Here is a 19,344-nt window from a genome sequence, read left to right on the forward strand (position 1 = left end):
AGAGATTTTTTTTTTTTTTGTTGCCCCCATATGGATGTCCAGTTGTTCTAGGAGCATTTGTTAAAAATCTTTGATTTCTCTAATTCTCTGTAAAGTTTTTTTCTCTTTTTAAGCATTAGATGTAATTAATAACTCATTGTTGAATTTCAGCTTATTTTGGTAAGGAGATGGTCATTATATTTGGCACTAAAACAGTAGGAAACCACAATTATTAGTGATGATTAGAACCAAAGACTCTGGGGAGAGTAACCTCTGTTTCTGTTTCGAGAGTAGTCCTGTCATCTGACCTGGGCAACTTCACAGTGAGGCCCTGGTTACTCTGTAGGATGTTATGTCATCGGGTTGAAGCCATGGTTCAGTTCCATCTTGGTACTGCAACATGGGCCACCCCGTCTGTAGATGAATCAGTCATGGATTAGGGAAGGAGGAATGTCTCTTAAGGTAATGGTAACTTACAGATGCACAGGCCTGATGCCTGTTCACACCAGAGTGTGAGCAGAGGAAGTTACTGGCATCGCAGTTATGTCCTCCAGCCTGCATGCTGCAGTCTGTGGTCATTGTCATTCTGAGACGAGCTGATGGGTTTTTATTAATGTAGTGCGATTTTCTTTTATTTTTTTCTTTGGTTCTGGTATATCTATTTTAACTTACAAAATAAGTCGATGAGGTTGGAAATGAGAATATTTTCTGCATTGTTCTCTGACTGTAGCTTTGGGAACATTCTCATTATTTTTGTTCTGCCGCTTTGGGGTAAGGGTTAAACAAAGAACTATAAATTGGTTATCTGAATATGGTCTTTTTTTGAAATATTCATATTGTTTGTCTTCTAGTTTTTTGTTCCATTTAACTGGGTACCTAACATTTGTTCCTTTAGTTTATTCGGCTTTATAAGATTCTGATGTACATTGAACATGAAGAGAGTAGTAGTATTCTTATGATTTATTAATCTATATGGTGAACATTCAGAAATTCACAATTGTATTTTATCTTGTTTTGACCTCAAACTCTGGAGACTATAGCAAGAGTAGCATCCAGTATATTGACTTTCTGTGGCCACTCAGTTCTGTTTTACAGTCATGATGAAAAGTATTCTTGTGGGAGAAGGCATTTTCTTGGGATGGAACTAATTCATACAAGCATTAGTAGTGTAGGAATACAATGTGTTAAGAATTACTCTTCACATCTAAATGTTTTGTTTTGAGTTTTATTTTTGCTTTAATGTATATTCATTAGACATTCAGTGATTTAGTTATTTAATATTCAGAATTCATCAAACAAACATCCGTATAAAACCTAATAACTATAAATACAATTTTAAGAAGGTAGATTTTTAAATACAGGGTAGTATGAAATAGAACTGAGATGGTGAGTCTCTGGGTATATACCCCTTCTCTTCCTTTTCCCATGTCAGTCAAAGCTGTATTCTGTACCTACTTTATATATTGGAAGTCTCTCTTTCTCACTCACTCACACTCTCTCTGTTAAGGAGCATGTGGTCATTAGTCTTTTAAAGCTTTTTTAAAAATCTGATACCTTTCCCTATGAAGTTTTTGTTGAGCCCTTCATTGTTATCATTCTTTCAATTGTTTAAAAAATAACCAGGATTATTGCCATCTATATTGATGGCCATAAACCATTCAGTTTTTGTCATATACTGTAGGGTTTATTTTTATGTTACATTTTACTTATTTGTAGTGTTATGAAGCTGGTCACTTGGAGAATAACATTACTGAATCAAGTGCTGGATCTCGTTCTAAAGAGTTTTGTGGAGGTGAGTATTTTTGAGATTTAAAAAGTGTAAAGCAAAAAAGTGTGAAGCAGCTTGTCAGTTAACCAGAAAAGTTGTTACATAAGTAAGCAAGACCAGTGAGGCTGTGAGTTCTAAGACATGTTCACCCAAAATTTGTGTACTAAAATTGTGCATGACACTAAAAAATTATATCATTATTTTCATTTTTATAATGAAATCAGTTAAATGAAATTAGAATTAGCACAGGGAAATTTTAGGAACAGTAGAGAAGAATCAGCTTTTTAATTTTCTTTTTAGAAAATTGTCCAGACTACATCATTACTTTCTTGGTTTTGATTCAGTTTTTGAATCTGTAGGACAGAAAGTAGGGAGTTGCAGTTGAGAGGGAGATTACAGCTCACCTAAGCCAGTCTTTGACAAATAGTATCTTTTATCACATTTGTGACCTTTAGTTTGTGAGCATATGCTTGAAAAGAGAGCTTATATTTGAGCCTGATTATGGTTGCTTTTTAAGGGCTTGGTAATCTTTAGACTAATTGAAATCTGACTCCTGGAACTTCTACATAATGATTTCTCTTCACTTACAGGCAGAATGGGCAGCAGCCCTTCATTCAATAATGCATATAGTAATCATAGTTGGAGCATTTATTTTACCAAGTCCTTTGCATAGGACTATTACTGCTAAACAATCTAAAGCATTATAAAGAGTTAGGATATTATCCATATGATCTCTATTTTATAGAAGAAACCTGAACACGAAAGAGGTGGCAGGTGTTGGGGAACTAAACCCAGACTTGACCAAATTAATTGCCACACCTACTATCTTATTATCCACCCCAGGTTTTATTCCATGCCAATTTTTAAAAATGCTCACCAAAGGATATGCTTATTGATTTTAAAGGGAGGGGAGAGAGGGAAAAGGAATCTGTTGGTTGCCTCTCCTACACACCCCAACTACAGGTCAAACCCACTTTTGGTGTATAGGACAATGCTCCAGCCAACTTAGCTACCATACCAGGGCCATGCCAGGTTTTGGATCCACTTTGATCCTTTGTCTGCCAATGACATTTATTGATTACTATCATTCCTGAGACATTAGCCAGATTTGAGCCCACTGCATCAGATGCAGCTATCAGTAGATTTGATAGCAGAGCATCTTCATCTCCATTAGGAAATCCAGGAGAGCAAAGGTAGTTTTCCAAAGTTCAACCTTTACATTGGTACCTAGTTGATTGGTAAATACATTTTCTCCCCATCTGTAGGATATTAAAGTCCCTTGAGGAGCTAGAAAGTCTTTTAATTTCAACCATGTAGGACAGTGATTTGCTGTTTAACAGTACTTGTCCATGTGAATGAATCAAAATCATACCTTTTTTTGTCAGATCAACAAAAAAAATTTTTTTTTGGTGTGCCCCAGAATTTTTTTAAAACATTATTTACTTTTAGAGAGAAGGGAAAGGAGGGAGAAAGAGGGAGAGAAACATCAACGTGTGAAAAAAACATTAGTTGGTTGCCTCTTGTGTAGGCCCTAATTGGGACTGAACCCGCAACCCAGGCATGTGCCCTGACTAGGAATTGAACCAGCGACCTTTCTTTTTTGTGGAATATGTACAGCCAATGTGGCACATACCCTGACTGAGCCGTACCAGTCAGGGCATGTACCATGGAATTTTAGTAGTTTATGTGTGCCACGAGATGAAAAAGATTTAAAATCACTGATGTGGCCCTGGCTGGTGTAGCTCAGTGGATTGAGCGCGGGCCTGTGAACCAGAGTATCGTGGTTTGATTCCCAGTCTGAGGGCACATGCCCAGGTTGCAGGCCAGTTCCCAGCAGGGGACACATGAGAGGCAACCATACATTGATATTTTTCTCCCTGTCTCCTTCCCTTCCCCTCTAAACATAAATAAATAAAATCTTTTAAAAAATAAAAATAAAATCACTGATGTGGAGTGAAATCACTTTAATAACCTATCTATACATTTATTATTTAATATATATAAGGCAGGATTTATAGATATGTAGCTAATTTCCAAAGTACTTATATAGTCATGGTTAAGTTTCTTTATCTTCTGTCCCGGTTTTTCTCATCTACAGAGTTGGAGGATTAAATAGGTTTAAGGTTAGTTTCTACTCTAACATTCTACAATTCTATGAGGTTCCTTTAGTTGAGGGTAGGAGTTCTTGGACTGTATATCATTTGCTAGTAGGTAACACATGTTTTCTTGTTATAGGCACCGCCAGAATGTTTGATAAACCAAGGAGGCGGAAGCGACAAAAGCATGCTACAGCTAGGATGCATTATAAAAAAGTGAAAAATGAAAACTCATCAAGAGATACCCCAGGCTCAGAGGTATTACTCAGTTCCTAATCTTTTGACCTTCAAAATGAAGCTACTTTTCACAATAGAGGCCATATCCCTCTTTCCCTTGAGTTCTCTTAAGAACAGTATTCTACTGAAATAGTTAATGACTATGAGGAATCCTGGAGAAACAGAGTATATAGCCTGACCTTAGTAAAAATCAGTCATGGCACGTGTGGCGTCTGTGCGTACGGCCTTTTTATAAGATCACATCCTATGCTATAGGTGTTAGATGAAATTATATAACTGTTTCATCAGAAAAGTAAACTTTTTCTAAAAACTAAGGAGCACAATATCCAGTAACCATGCAATTCAAATGAACTTGGATATTGCCCTTTAAAAGAGTTGAGACTCCTGTAGTTAAGGGCAACACTCATTTGCTTATTTCTCCAAATCATCAACGGTTTGATTTTAGACTACTGTTTGTAAACCTCGGTTTTTAGGAAGTAGACATAAATTTAAAACTCTTTCCTTGTAGAGCATCAGTGTAGTCATTGATGCTATGTCTGGCTTTTACAACTCAGGTGAAAAGAGCATTAGAAACAAGTTAGGCCAGCATTACACATTATATGTAAGGAGAAGTGTTTCTTTCCAGGACAATTTGAATAGAGTGCCCAAGAGGGGCATTATTTAGGAAACACTGATCTTGGAAGGACAAATAAGTAATCAAATAAACTTAAGAATGTTTTCTCTCCCTTAGTGAAACCTTAAAATGGAACAGCTCAAAAAGTTCCAGTGGAACAGCCTCAGAGCAGTTAGTGGCAGGGCATGAGGCGCCCACTACCCGCCCAATCACAGCAGGGTTAGAACTAACATTGCATGCAGTCCGCCCGCGTGATTGGCTGAACATCTGTAAGTGCTGATGGCTAGACAAATAGCAGCCCAGAGGGAGGGGGTCACATGGAGGAGAAATCAATAATGCAAATGTGGGACTTTATTTTTTCTCTGCAAGGGAGACCTGATGACTCACAGGACGGCTGCAAGCCCCAAGGAGGCTGTGGAAGAGGGCATAGACAATGACCACGGGATGCCCGCGTCTAAAAAACTGCAGGGTGAACGAGGTGGAGGAGCTGCACTCAAGGAGAATGTTTGTCAGGTAGAACACGAGGCCCACTTGCCTTTCAATTGTATGCTTTTCTACTAAGAGAAGCCCTCTCCATCTCTTAATGGTCCAATCTTGATTAGAATAGTAATTTTATTGGATTATTCCAGTGGGGTCATTTCCCTTTGAAGATTACCTCTTTGGACTCCCCACTAAAGGAGAAAAGAGAAGTATCTATTGTTGATGAATCACTTGCCCTTGTTGCCCATGAGTAGCTATCGTAAAACAGGTCTGAGATGGAAGAGGTGAGTCTGTGGTTGCTCACTCAAATACCGCTTTCTTCCTGTACCTCTCAGGGTGAGACTTTCAGTTTGTAAGGAACTTTTCAATAGTAATTTTGCTTTGAGATTTATTTTATTTATTCACTGCTTTAAAGTAGTAACTTTAGCCCTGGCTGTTGTAGCTCATTGGATTGAGTGCGGGCCTGCGAACCAGACGATTGCAGTTCTATTCCCGGTCAGGGCACATGTCTGGATTGCAGGCCAGTTCCCAGTGGGGGACATGTGAGAGGCAACCATACATTGGTATTTCTCTCTCTCTCTCTCTCTCCTTCCCTTCCCCTCTAAAGATAGATAAATAAAGTCTTAAAAAAATAAAATAATAATGCTTCAAGTAGTAACTTTACAGGATCAGGACCTACCATCTATGTAACAGCTTTAGAGGACCTACTACCTATATTTTTCTATTTAATTAACAAACATTTATGTAGTATTTATTATATATTAAGCACTGTTCAAATCACTAGAAATATTATATGTCATATTCATCATAACAATCTTATAAAGTAGATTATCATTATTATCCTCATTTTATAAATAAGGAAATGGGCACAGAAAAATTAAATAGTGAAGACAGGATATAACCCTGACAATCTAGGTTTAGAGTCTTAACCAAACCGTCTAAACATGTGAGATGTGGCTCCATTTTATTGTTAAAGAGCCTTTATTCTGCTTGGAGTAGAGCCAGTTAAATGGATGTTCTCTTTGGTTATATTCTCTTTTTATGGTCTTGATTTATCTTTGTATTGGATTGGCCAAAAAGTCTGTTTAGATTTTTTTCTGTAAAATAACAGACACATTTTTTGTTTTCACCAACAACTTTATTGATTTGGATATTCTCAGTATGTCAGCTGTCTCCCAGTATTGGCTTCTAATGTATAGAGGCCAGGGCTGCTGCTAAACATTCTTCCAATGCATCAGACAGCCCCACAGCAAGAAGTCATTTGACCAGGATGTCAGTAGTACCGAGGAACTTCGCACACCACTTTTGACATGTTTGATCAGTCATAGCACCTTCTCCATACACTGCACAGATCTTTTTTTGCATTTCAGTTGCATTTTCACCTTTCTTAAAATTGTAAAGCATAATACATCGAAAATGTTGCATATTTTCTTTCATCTTCAATATTAAAATGGCTACACAAAAATTCACTAATTTAGATAAGTTTTTTTTAAACACATGCTGACGTAACAGCTGTCACAATACAATTCAACAAAATTGTTTTATATGAAGTTAAAGACAACTAAGCACAACTAGAGCCATCATTCGGAAAAAACTAAATGAACTTTTTGGCCACCCCAATAAATTCTTAATACCTGGCATATAAAAAGTTGAAGATATAGCTTGTTTTTTCCTAATTGAAACAGCTAAAAAGTAATATTAACCTGGACTTAGACTGTTATTATGGCAAATATAATTTTAACTCAATTTCTTTGTCTATTCATTTTAACTATTACATACATTGTGTATGTAATACACACACACACACACACACACACACACACACATTTTGATTAAAGAAGGTTGATTGTTTGGACCAGTTCCCAGACACAGGGTTAAACGTCACAGTCTGTTTGGCCCACTACATTTATAAACAAAAAAATGATTATGCCCTGGCTGGGTGGCTCAGTTAGAGCATTTCCCATGCACCAGAAGGTTGCAGGTTCAGTCCCTGGTTGGGGCATGTGCAGGAGGCAGCAGGTTGCTGTTTCTTTCTCCCTCTCTCATAAACATACCTTCAGGTGAGGTTAAATGATTAAAACTGTGGTGGCTCAGCAGTTCTGGCTTGTTTATTAGATCAATTTTTGTTCAGATGTTTTCCTTGTATAATTTATTAATGGTGCCTCTTTTTACTCTCAAGTGTCCCACTTTGAAAGGTGAATTATAGTTAAAGGGTTATTCTATACATTTGGTTAATATGAAAAAGATATTCTTTGATATATATACTATCATTGAAGTTTTTCTGTTTCAGTGATAAAGGTCAGTTTGTTCATTGTACATTGAACCTAATGTCACTGGCACTCTGAATATACAAAACAAAATATAATATTTATGGCACTTGTCAGTTTTTATGTGTGAATGTGGGATAGCAAAACATGTGGGACTAGTTCAGACTACAAATTGATTAGGATCTTGGTGTTTCCTCTTAATCTCTGGCTGCCTCTGGCCTTTTTCCCTCAAAGGCCTACTCATTTATTTGATGTTAAGTGGCCAGGAGCTGTTCTAGTTGTTTGCTTTCCTGAAGCTACTAGATTCACCTAGCCACCTGAGTCTATGACTGTGTGTGTGCATGCGCATATGCGCGCTGTTCACTATGGGGAAACAAGTCAGGATGTTAGAGGGGTTAAAAGTAACAAATGTTGGGAATTTGCAGGATTTTAATAAATTCTAGAAGGTTTTCAAAATGATAGATCTGGATCCTTATTTCTGAAGGCTCTCTTAAGTGACACCCTGTCTTAGGTGAGATCATCTGAGGAGGATGGTCTCTTTGAAATGGTTCATATCTCGAGGATTGTTCAGACATTGACTGGAGCCCTTTTAGAACAGTTATGACCCAAAATCCAGCTAGCTAGTAGCTCTTGCTCAAACCATTGCAGTAGGCTTCTTGATTCTCTTTGCTTCTGGTCTCACCTTTCTACTCTCATTAAACTCATTTTCCATGTAGCAGTCACAGGGATCTGTGTTTGAATGAATGTCTAATTTTAGACTTCCCTTGGTAAAGCTCTCTAATGGAACATCTGAAACGCTGTATTATAATCTGTAAGGTTACCTAACCAGGCCTTTGTCTCTTTCATACCTCATCTTCTACCTCTTATAACTTTTGTCCACTTTCGTCCAGTGACACAGGCTTTCCTTGTGATTCTCAGACATGCCGTGGTTGTTCCTGCCTGTGAACTTTCTATACACGCTACCTTCCTGCATCTCCATCACATTATATGGCCAACTTGTCACTCAGAGCCAGTCTGAGAGGCCATTTCTAATCACCTGATCCAAAGATCTGTTTGAATGTTCTACCTATTGCTTATCATTGTCTGATACCTTTTCTGTTTTAAGTTTTTACTTGTATTTTCTGTCTTTAGAATGTAAGAACCACAAGACCCAGGGCCTTGTGCTACCTGGCATAGAGGAGGTAATCATTAAATATTGGCTAAATGATTAGTGGGCTTTCTTGTTTCTGGCAAAGCTACTTGTTAATCTTCTTCATGACGGCCTCCTGCTTGGGATTTTAAAGACCTTTTCTATAGACAGATCTGTTTTCTTTTTCTTAACAGAGCTGTGAAAAACTGGGTGAGCTGCTGTTATGTGAGGCTCAGTGCTGTGGGGCTTTCCACCTGGAGTGCCTTGGATTAACTGAGATGCCCAGAGGAAAATTTATCTGCAATGAATGTCGCACAGGTAAAGTTAGATATAGAGGGGTCTTACTCTAAAGAAGGTCTGAGTTTTAAAGTTTCTCATTTGTAGGAGACACCGTTTTGTTGCAATATTGGGCTAGTTGCTATAGGCATAGGTGCTGTGCGATCTTTGCCCTCTGAAGAGCTTCCGAATGAATAATGAATGTACAGTACAGCAGTATGTAGTTCAAACAGTGTTGCAGTGAAGGTGCATTTAAAGTGCTCTGTGCACAAAGACGAGCCACCGCCACAAAGGAAGATACCTGAGTTTGACCTGAAGAGAGAAGTGGGGACGGGAAGGACAGAAGGTCCAGTGATGAAAATGGAGGATAAAGCACAGATCAGTGCTTTTAGAGTGTAGGACGTTCTAGGGAAGAGGCACTGGTGAGTGGCGGGAAAGGCTGCTGGGTTACTGGTGATAATTTCTATTTCTTGCTGTGAGTGGTGATTACATAAGTGTGTTTATTTCATGAGTGTTGGTAAATAATACACTTAGGATATGTGTACTTTTCTTCATATGTCAATAAAACTTTACCTCCCAAAAGTGACATTTTGGGAGTTATAATATGGAAATTGAGACAGAAACTAGGAATGGTCAGGTGAGATTAACCTGTAAAGCACTTCCCAAATTGTGCCAAGGAGATTGCTCTGCTTTCAGCATTATATGTGGATGGTGCAGCATTTTAGTGGTGAAGAAAGGAGGACCGAGTCTTGAGCTTATAAGTAATTAAAAGTGTAAGCATGGATGGTGCTGCCCAAAGAGAAAGCATCTGTAGAGCAAGAAGGTGGTCAGTGACAGTACCTGAGGATATCTCCTTAAAGGGTGCCACTGGAGGATGAGGAGGGTCAAGTCAAAGAATGTGAAGCTGCAGGAGTGGGGCATCCTAACCAGGGGCAGATATAGCAAGGAGACAAGATTAAGGAGCTTTTGGAGTAAATACAGGCTGTTGTATTTGACAGTGAGAAATGGTTGACTTCACCATAGGATGCCACATGAAATCAGCATGAGGGCAAATGGGTAGCAGTAGACACTGTTTCTTAGAGAAGCTTGATTTTAACAAAAATAGGAGCAATAGCTGAAGGGAGGATATTAATAGCGTCAAGAAGAGCATCTTGAGTTTTTATAGGGTGAAGTTTAAGAAATGTGTGGGGAAATGAATATCTTTCCCAGGAGAGTAATTGGAAGAGTATAGTCACAGGCAAAAGAGGATAAGAGATGAAAAGGTAAAGTGGGAATGTCCCATGGAGTTGTGAGACAGGAGAAGGAAGCAGAATTAGTTTTTTCTTGGCTTGGTGAGAATGCTGGGAAGAGGTGTTTCTAATGAAGGGAAGAGTGTAGGTTTAGGGTGGGTCCTGTGGAAAATGAGACCAGGTATACTGGTGTCTGTAAATAGGTGGCCACGTCCTATTATTTCACCTTTCCACTGCCACCTTTAACACTGTGGGGACAAAAGCTGGAGGAAGACAAGATAGTTGTGGGGTTATTTTGCCTAATCTGAGAAAGATCATCTTGCCTTTTGTGCCAGTGATCCGGTTTTGCTAGCCTTGTCTTTATTATGATGTGATGTTCTCTGAGCAGTTTATGTAAGGCAAAGCTATTTTTAAAAAATCAGCTGTATCCAAGTATAATTTGCCTACTATAAAATGCACCCATTTTAATGTATGTTTTGATAAGTGGTTTATTTTTAGATTTTATTTGTATCTTTTTAGAGAGGGTAAAAGGGAGGGAGAGAGGGAGAGAAACATTGATGTGTGGAGAAACAGCAATTGGGTTGCCTCTTATATGCACCCATCAGGGGACCAGGCCTGCAACTCAGACGTGTTCCCTGACCAAAAATTGAACTGACAACCTTTGGGTCTGTGGGATGATACCTAATCCACTGAGCCACACCAGTCAGGGCTCTTACAGGTTTTCATAAAATTTATACACCTGTGTAACCACAACCACAGGGATAATACTAGAACGTTTCTCTCATTCCAAAAAGTTCTCAGTCAACCCTTATGAAAATCACCCATCCTTACCTCCCACCCCCTTCTTCAGTTCAGGCAGGTAATGATTTGCTTTCACATTAGATGTGGTTTTTTTTTTTAGTGTTTCATATTAAAGGGAATCAAAGTATTTGTAGTTTTTTGTCTCTGGCTAAGCATGTTTTTTGAGACTCATCTATGTTGTGTATATTAGTACTTTTCTTTTTTAAAACAGCTTTATCAAAAGTGTACTTGTAGCACAAGAAACTGCACAAAGTGCACAGTTTGATAAGTTTTGGTGGGAGTGTGTACATACACCGGTGAAACTACCTCTTAGCATAGTTAATTTGAGATTCAACAATGTCATTGCAGGTATTGAGAGTTCATCCCTGTTAATAGTTGAGTAGCATTTCATTGTATGGATGTCCCACAGTTTGTTTATCTGTTCATCTATTGATGTACATTTGGATTGTTCTCAGATTGAGCTGTTATAAATAAAGCTGCTGTGAACATTCAGTTCTTTGTATAGAAACATTGTCTATTCTCTAGTGTAAATACCTAAGAGTAGATGGCTGCATCATGTGGTAGGTATGGTATATGTTTCACTTTTAAAGAATCATTCAAAGTGTTTCCAAAATATTTGTGTCATTTTACATTCCCATCAGCAGTGGATGAGAGTTTCTGGTCTTCCCCATCTTCAATGACACTTGGATTCTCAGTCTATTTAATGTGCCATTCTGACAGATGTGTGGTGATACCTCATTATGGTTTTAATGTGCATCTCCCTCATGGCAAATGATATTGTGCATCTTATGTGCTTATTTGTTATCCTCTTTGATGAAGAGAGAGAGAGAGAGAGAGAGTGTGTGTGTGTGTGTGTGTGTGTGTGTGTGTGTGTGTCTAATTAGGTTGCTTATTATCTTATCTGTTAAGTTTTAAGAGTTCTTTATATTCTGGATACTAGTCCCTTGTCAGATATATACTTTTCAGGTTAGTCTCCTAATCTGTAGCTTATTTGTGTATTTATTTATTTATTTATTTATTTATTTACTTACTTACTTACTTATTTATTTATTTATTTATTTATTTATTTATTTATAGACAGAGGGGAAGGGAAAGAAAAACAGGGAGAGAAATATCAGTGTGTGGTTGCTTCTCACACACCCCCTGCTGGGGACCTGGCCTACAACCCACGCATGTGCCCTGACTGGGAATCAAACTGGCATCCCTTTGATTCACAGGCTGGTGCTCAGTCCACTGAGCCACACCAGACAGTGCAGTGTTTCATTTTTTAAATGGTGTCCTTTGAATATTGACAAAGTTTAGCTTATCAACTTGTTCCTTTTGTGGACTTTTCTTTGGTGTCATGCCCTAAGTCATCTTTCTTAACCCAAGGGTCACAAAGATTTTCTTCTAAAAATTTTAGAGTTTTAGGTTTTACATTTAGGCCTGTGATCTTTTTTGAATTAACTTTTGTATATGATGTGATGTGATATGATGTAATTTTTGTATATGAACTATCTTTCTGGGTCATTTTACCTATATATTCCAAAAGGTCTGACACTTAGAACATTTAAAAATACATATATCCTGTGTGTGGCAAAATTATAAACTAACCCTTCTGTGTCATCTGCTGCCGAGTGCCATTTTCAAATTTTCCTACTTATCTCAAAGGTGTCTTTTTACAGAGTTTTGAATCAGGATCCAAGTAAAATCTGTGTTGTATTTTTGATATGTCTCTTAAATTTCTCATAAAGGACGACATTCCTGTCCCTCTTATCCTATTTTTAAATTGATATCTGTCTGTCAAGACAGTGGCCATTTGTCCCAACAAAATTTTTTGCATTCTAAATGTGGTTGATTGTACCCTTCAGATGTCTGTATGTCTGTTTAATTTAACTTGTTTCTCTTTTCTGCAAATTTCTTGAAAACTTGTAGAGATTGGGTTAGTTTCTGGTTGGTTTTCTCTTGGCAAGGTGATGGGTACTTCCTCTTACTTCCTGTTCATGTCAGCAAGCATGCATTGTCGGTTTCCCACTGAGTAGTGATCTAAGGTTGAATTAGTTATGTTGTCAGTCTGATCAGTTTATCATAAAGTTACTTACTGTGCTACTGTGATTTTCAGTAAATACACATTGGGTTGTTGTCTAGTTTTTGGCGGAGAGCTCCTGAAACCCTTGGAATTTCCTACGTGATGGGAGCCATAAAGCTGTCTTTGAATGTCTTTTTTGTGTTAATCAGGTGACTCTTGGACCCAGCTAAAGATGGAGGCTGGTTGCCTATAGAATCATCCATGTGACTAGAAGGTTGTAGTCCCACCTTTCTGGCCTCAGGGGAGAGGAGAGGAGAAGGGCTGGAGGTTGAAACAGTCCCCAGTCACGCATGTGTGATTTAATACATCAAAATCCCAAAGGGAGGGGTTCAGAGAGCTTCTGGGTTGGTGAACATGCGGAGGTTCTGGGAGAGTGTCGTGCTTGGAGAGGATGTGGAAAGTTTGAGCCATTTCCCTATCCTTATTGTGTACATCTCTTCCATCTAGCTGTTCCTGAGTTACGCCCTTTTATAAGAACTGGCCATCTAGTAAGTAACATGTTTCTCTGAGTCCCGTGAGCTGCTCTTACAATTAATTGAACCCAAGAAGGGGAATATAGTTGTTCAGAAGTACAGTCCACAACCTGGTTTTGAAGATTGGTGTCTGAAGGCGTGCATGGACATGACCTTCTCTAGGGCTGAGTCCTGAATCTGTGGGATCTGCTGTTATCTCTAGGTAGGTAGTGTCAGAATTGAGCTAGGACAGCCAACTGGTGTTACAGAATTGCCTGGTATGGAGGGAACACACCCTACACCCAGCCCCCTGCCCCTTCCCTCCTGGTGGAATTTGGTGTGGAATTCAGTGCTCACTAACTTTTCATCTAATGGTTTCATATCAGGTGAGTTCTTGAATTGTTAATATGTTACCTTATCTTTCCCAGGAATCCATACCTGTTTTGTATGTAAACAGAGTGGGGAAGATGTTAAAAGGTGCCTTCTGCCCTTGTGTGGAAAGTTTTACCATGAAGAGTGTGTCCAGAAGTACCCACCCACTGTTATGCAGAATAAGGGCTTTCGGTGCTCCCTCCACATCTGTATAACCTGCCATGCTGCTAATCCAGCCAGTGTTTCTGCATCTAAAGGTACAGGTTTCTCTCGTGAACCAATCTAATTGTAAAATAGCAGTGCCATTGGCAGTGCATGTTTCCAGATGCTATCTGGCATGTCTCTTCATGATCTCTCTAGCTTTTGTCAGTACTGGTATTTTGTGCAAGAGAAGAGAGTAATGATGGACTAGTTAAATAGTCACCACATTGTTTTCTATGGAGCCTTAATGTTACGTGGTTGTTACAAATATTTGAATTTTATTTGAGATTTAGTTTGAAAAAGTGTTTTGTTGCATGTCTTCATCCTGCTACCTACTCCATTAGACCAGGAGTCCCAAAGCCCAGTACTGGTCTGTGGCCTGTTATAGGAACCAGGCCGCACAGCGGGAAGTGAGCAGCAGGCAAGCCAGCGAACTGGTACCTGGTGCCAAAAACTATGGGGACCACTGCATTGGACCATACTGTATTCTTCTCCTGTGGGCCCTTTTACATCTGTGGTTGTCACATGTGATGTCCTTCAGACATGCATGTAGGTCAAAAGTGAGGCTTTTGTTTTGTGTTGATTTGTTTTTGTTAGTTTGTTTTTTTAAATGGAAACTACTATCTTCAAAGCTTTTTTTGTTTCATAGTGGAAGAGCTGAAGTTTCCAAAACTACTGGTGGATGTAGATAAACTCAAGTTTTCAAATCTGTTCCTACTGGGAAAATAACTTTTTCTGTTCAGTAATAGGAATCTCTTACTGATTTTCCTAAAAGCCAAATATTTTGCCTCCACTGTTAAAAGCTTGTGTGCCCAAAGAGCCCCCACTTGACCCATTGAGGTTTAAGCAGGAAAATATAGTAGTCTTGACTTTTTTCATTATTCAGTCTTTTAACCAGATTGGCACTATCTTTTGTAAGTTGATTTCCAGGCCCTCTAGATCTCATCGATTTTTTTTTTTTTTTTAAGATTGTATTTATTTTTAGACAGAGAAAGAGAAGGAGAGAACATCAGTGTGTGGTTGCTTTTCACACGCCCCCTACCGGGGACCTGGCCAGTAACCCAGGCATGTGCTCTGACTGGGAATCAAACCAGCGACTTTTTGGTTCACAGGCCTGCACTCAGTCCACTGAGCCACACCAGCCAGGGCTCATCAGTCTTAATCACAGTAATTTAACTTGCCTGATTAAGCAATTTTGATAAAAATCGCGTTTAACCATCAGGTACCTTCCTGTTTTCGATTGTTATTATAGGTTACATTTAGATGGTTTGGTAAGCTTTCAGTCGAAGGATGTTAGAGGACATAATTTCATCAGTAAGGGGTAGAGGGGCTTGTTTACCTGAAAGGCTTTAAGAATCACAGCATCAGGCAACAAAACCAAGCAGTAGCAGTGTTCCTGCCATCTGGCCTCTTATCCCAGCAGTGCACATTTCCACACACCAGTTTGCAGGACACTCCAGCTTTCCTAGGAGTTGGGGCAGTGGTTTCACTGGGGCTTTTTGGTGAGGCAGGTTTGTTTACCTTTGTGGGATCTGACTCCTTGTGTTGAAGTTACATACTTCCCACCTGAGCTTCTTATAGTGAATTGGGTGTTTAAGATCTCCTGCCCTGGATGTGAGGGTGATCAGGCTGCGACATCTGTCACCCCACTGACGCCAGGGTTGATTTGGCTGATCCGGCCAGCTAAGTGGATGTCCCCTTCCTCCCTCACCGATCCATGTGCATCCCTCCCGAAGGTGGGCTTGGTCGAAGAGGACAGCCTTCTCAACTAGAGGAGAGGACCAGTCTTCGGTCAGGGGTACTGAGCAGCTGCACTCCCCTGCTAGAACCTCCGGACAAGCTCTCAGGGTCCCCTGCCCTAGTAGTGCTTTGTTCTATTTGCGACGTTTTCTCAGTACTAGCAAATAAACTTGAATAACTCACACTTTTTAATACTTACTATGTTTGTTTTTTCTTTTGTTCCTCCCCAATTTTCCTGTGTCTTGTATTCTTAGGTCGCCTCATGCGCTGTGTCCGCTGTCCTGTGGCATATCATGCCAATGACTTTTGCCTGGCTGCTGGGTCAAAGATCCTTGCATCTAATAGTATCATCTGCCCTAATCATTTTACACCCAGGCGGGGCTGCCGAAATCATGAGCATGTTAATGTGAGCTGGTGTTTTGTGTGCTCAGAAGGTAAGTTGTGACTTACTGATAAATGAATAGTTTAAAAAGAGATTAATACAATACCTTAATTGCAACAAAAGGTTTTCTTCACATTGCTAATGTAAGAAGTACGAGGAAGTGATATACTGAATTAATATAACAACAGAACTTCCAAATTTGGATTTGTTCCCCAATAGGAACAGGTTATATTTTTATTTTGAATAGTGACTTGATTTTTATCAAAACGTTAAATAGATGATGCAATAAAGAAATAGACAAAACCACTGTTGGAAAAATGAGGGGATGTGGTCAAACAGTACAAAGTTCTAGTTATAAGATGAGTAAGTTTGGGGGATGTGATATGCAGCATAGTGACTGTGTTAAATATTTGAAAGTCACAAAGAGAGCACATCTTAAAGGTTTTCACCACCAAAAACAAATATGTAACTGGGATATGATACATGTGTTACCTAATCTAACTGTGTTAATCATTTCACAATACGCACATATATCAGGTCGTTATGTTGTGTACCTTAAACTTACACAAGGTCATATGTAAACTATATATCAGTAAGTCTGAAAGACAAAGACAAAAAAAGAAAGGAACAGAAAGAACGAACAAACTCCAAATCGCCCCAATGATGGTACAAATCTAAGTCTCAATATCAGAAAAAAATATTGATTAATGTTAAGTGCTATCACTCCAGACATCTGCACATATAACTGGATAGAAGCAATTCTAGAAGATGGTATCATGCTATGTTTGTTTGTTTTATTAATTTTACACGAATTTAAATGGAAGAAGGGAAAGTGAAGAAATTTATGAATTTCCTTACTATAAGGGATATTAATGTTTCTAAAAGTCTTATAAAGTGGAGGGAAAGGTAATTTTATGTCTTTCATATATTCATTTTTAAAGTATTTCCCCTGCAGAACAGAGTCAGTATTATCCATTTTATATAATACCTGTTCATTTCTCACAGCCTGATTTCAGTTAGTTCGGTGGAAATTTCAGTACTTATTGCCAGGCTGTTTACTGTGGTGCAGTTAGAGTTCTGAATTGTTTTCGTGGTTAACTGAGCTTCCTATACCCTACAGGTATAGCACCCTACAGGTGCTTCCTAGGAAGCACCTGTAGGGCTGTAGTTCTCAGTGTGAGACTGTTTGTCATGTGCCTCTGCACGAGGAGCACATGCTGGGTCATGGTGAGTGTTTAGGCCACACACTCTTTTTCTAAGACTGGTGTTGCCACTGCTCCACCGTCTTCTGGTGTGAGGGTGACACCAGCTCTCCTACTCATTTTTTTCATTCCTTTTAAGAATGACTGCATTTTATTGATCAGTAAATTTTGGGAAACAATTTTCATGAGTTGTGTGGGGTTTTTTTTAATATCTACTTATTGGTCATGCAGTTTTACAAAAACTTGTGTGGTTATGAGTATTTTGAAGGAATAATTGGTAAAGAGTGAACATGTATAATTTGATGAGCATCCCCTTTAAGAAATTTGAGTCTAATAAATGGTGTTAAAGGTAACAAGGAGCCCTGGCTGGTGTAGCTCAGTGGATTGAGCATGGGCCTATAAAGCAAAGAGTCGCTGGTCCGATTCCTAGTCAGGACACATGCCTGGGTTGCAGGCCAGGTCCCCAATAGGGGGCACGTGAGAGGCAACCACCCACTGATGTTTCTCTCCCACTCTTTCTCCTTCCCTTCCCCTCTCTCTAAAAATAAATAAATAAAATATATCTTTAGAAGTTAACAAAGAAGTAGACTTTGCTTTTGTTCTCAAGATTTATGTAACCTGGTAATTTAAGGAAAACTTACTGATTAGGGTCTGCATCAGGATGTGATTGGTATCCTCAAATTATGGTGTTAATTTAAAACAAAGAAGGATATTAAATATACTTTACATGAGTAGAAACTGAAACTTTGGTGTAGTTAGGGATGTTTTAATGCACAGAGAGGACTATGTTAGCTTTGTTAATTGTCCTGTACAAAACTTTACGACATCATACATTGTGTTTGTTATTATGATACCTGCTACTTATAAAACTGTCTTTTACAGCACTGGAGGGTATGGCTCAATGGATTGAGCACCAATCTGCAAACCCAAAGGGTCACTGGTTTGATTCCCAGTCAGGGCACATGCCTAGGTTGCAGGCCAGGTCCTCAAGAGGGGGCACATGAGAGGCAACCATACACTGATGTTTCTCTCCCACTCTTTCTCCCTCCCTTCTTCTCTCTCTAAAAATAAATAAATAAAATCTTAAAAAAAAACAAACACAAAAACGAACTGTCTTTCTCTGCCCTGGCTGGTATATCTCAGTAGATTGAGTTGCCAGCCAGGTCCTCAGTTGGGAGCTTGTAAGAGGCAACCAAGTGATTTTTCTCTCCCCTCTCACTCCCTCCCCTTTCTTTAAAAATAAATGAATAATAATTTCTGGCCAAGATGGAAGAAATTATTTCTACGCCATGGCGTAGGTAGAAAATACTGTGCCCCCTCACACAACGAAGTTTAAGTTTTAATAATAAAAACAGCCAAAACACAGGAAATTGAACTGTACAGAAGTCCTACAACAATGAACCATTCATCCAGATGGGTAAGAGGTTTGGAGCCAGCAGTGGAGCAGGGTAGGGCAGGAAAGATCAGCCTCATGGACCCAGGAGCTGAGGAGCGCAGGCTGCAGTTGGTGGATCCCAGCCATGGGGTGGCAACAGGCAGACCCAGTGAGGGCGCAAGGCAGCTGGCTGACTGCGGTCACACATTCACGCACAGATAAACCAAGCGAAGGAGTGAGCAGTGAGACAGACCACTCAATCCAGGGCCCCAGCGATGGGAATTAGAGCCTGAAAGCACCAATTGGAAAGACTTTCCGGGTCGAGGTGCCGGAAGAAGCTCCCAGGCTCACAGAGAGTTCGTTGGAGAGACCCACAGGGTCCTGGAAGGTGCACAAGCCCACACACCTGGGAACCAGCACCAGAAGGGCTCAGTTTGCTTGTGGGAAGTGGCAGAGGGGACAGAAATCTGAGAGAGAGCAGAACAAACGCCGTTGCCCCTCTCTGACTTCGCCCTCCATATACAGCATCACAACCTAGCTACCTGGGTTGCTCCGCCCTGGTGAACGAACACCTAAGGCTGCGCTCCTCATACATAGCAGGTGTGAACAGACCAAAACATTATGGCTCAAAAACATCTCAAAGCCCCAGAGCCTATAAATCTAAGCGACCAAGAGAT

The 19,344-nt window shown here is 39.5% G+C and overlaps 1 protein-coding gene across 6 annotated transcripts in view; it reads left to right on the forward strand.

The window, feature by feature from the left end:
- NSD1 (nuclear receptor binding SET domain protein 1) overlaps positions 1 to 19,344 on the forward strand; it is a 158,521-nt gene that overhangs the window by 107,393 nt on the left and 31,784 nt on the right. For all 6 annotated transcript variants that reach the window (XM_037126410.2, XM_037126408.2, XM_037126407.2 and 3 more), the window contains exons 9-14: positions 1,696 to 1,771; positions 3,983 to 4,101; positions 5,063 to 5,206; positions 8,764 to 8,887; positions 13,824 to 14,024; positions 15,963 to 16,142. In XM_037126410.2, the coding sequence (XP_036982305.2) occupies positions 1,696 to 1,771; positions 3,983 to 4,101; positions 5,063 to 5,206; positions 8,764 to 8,887; positions 13,824 to 14,024; positions 15,963 to 16,142 (844 nt within the window). The remainder of the gene's footprint in view (positions 1 to 1,695; positions 1,772 to 3,982; positions 4,102 to 5,062; positions 5,207 to 8,763; positions 8,888 to 13,823; positions 14,025 to 15,962; positions 16,143 to 19,344) is intronic.

The sequence above is a fragment of the Artibeus jamaicensis genome, unplaced genomic scaffold, assembly GCF_021234435.1.
Source record: "Artibeus jamaicensis isolate MK-2021 breed Jamaican fruit bat unplaced genomic scaffold, CSHL_Jam_final contig_1085, whole genome shotgun sequence".
NCBI lineage: Eukaryota > Metazoa > Chordata > Mammalia > Chiroptera > Phyllostomidae > Artibeus > Artibeus jamaicensis.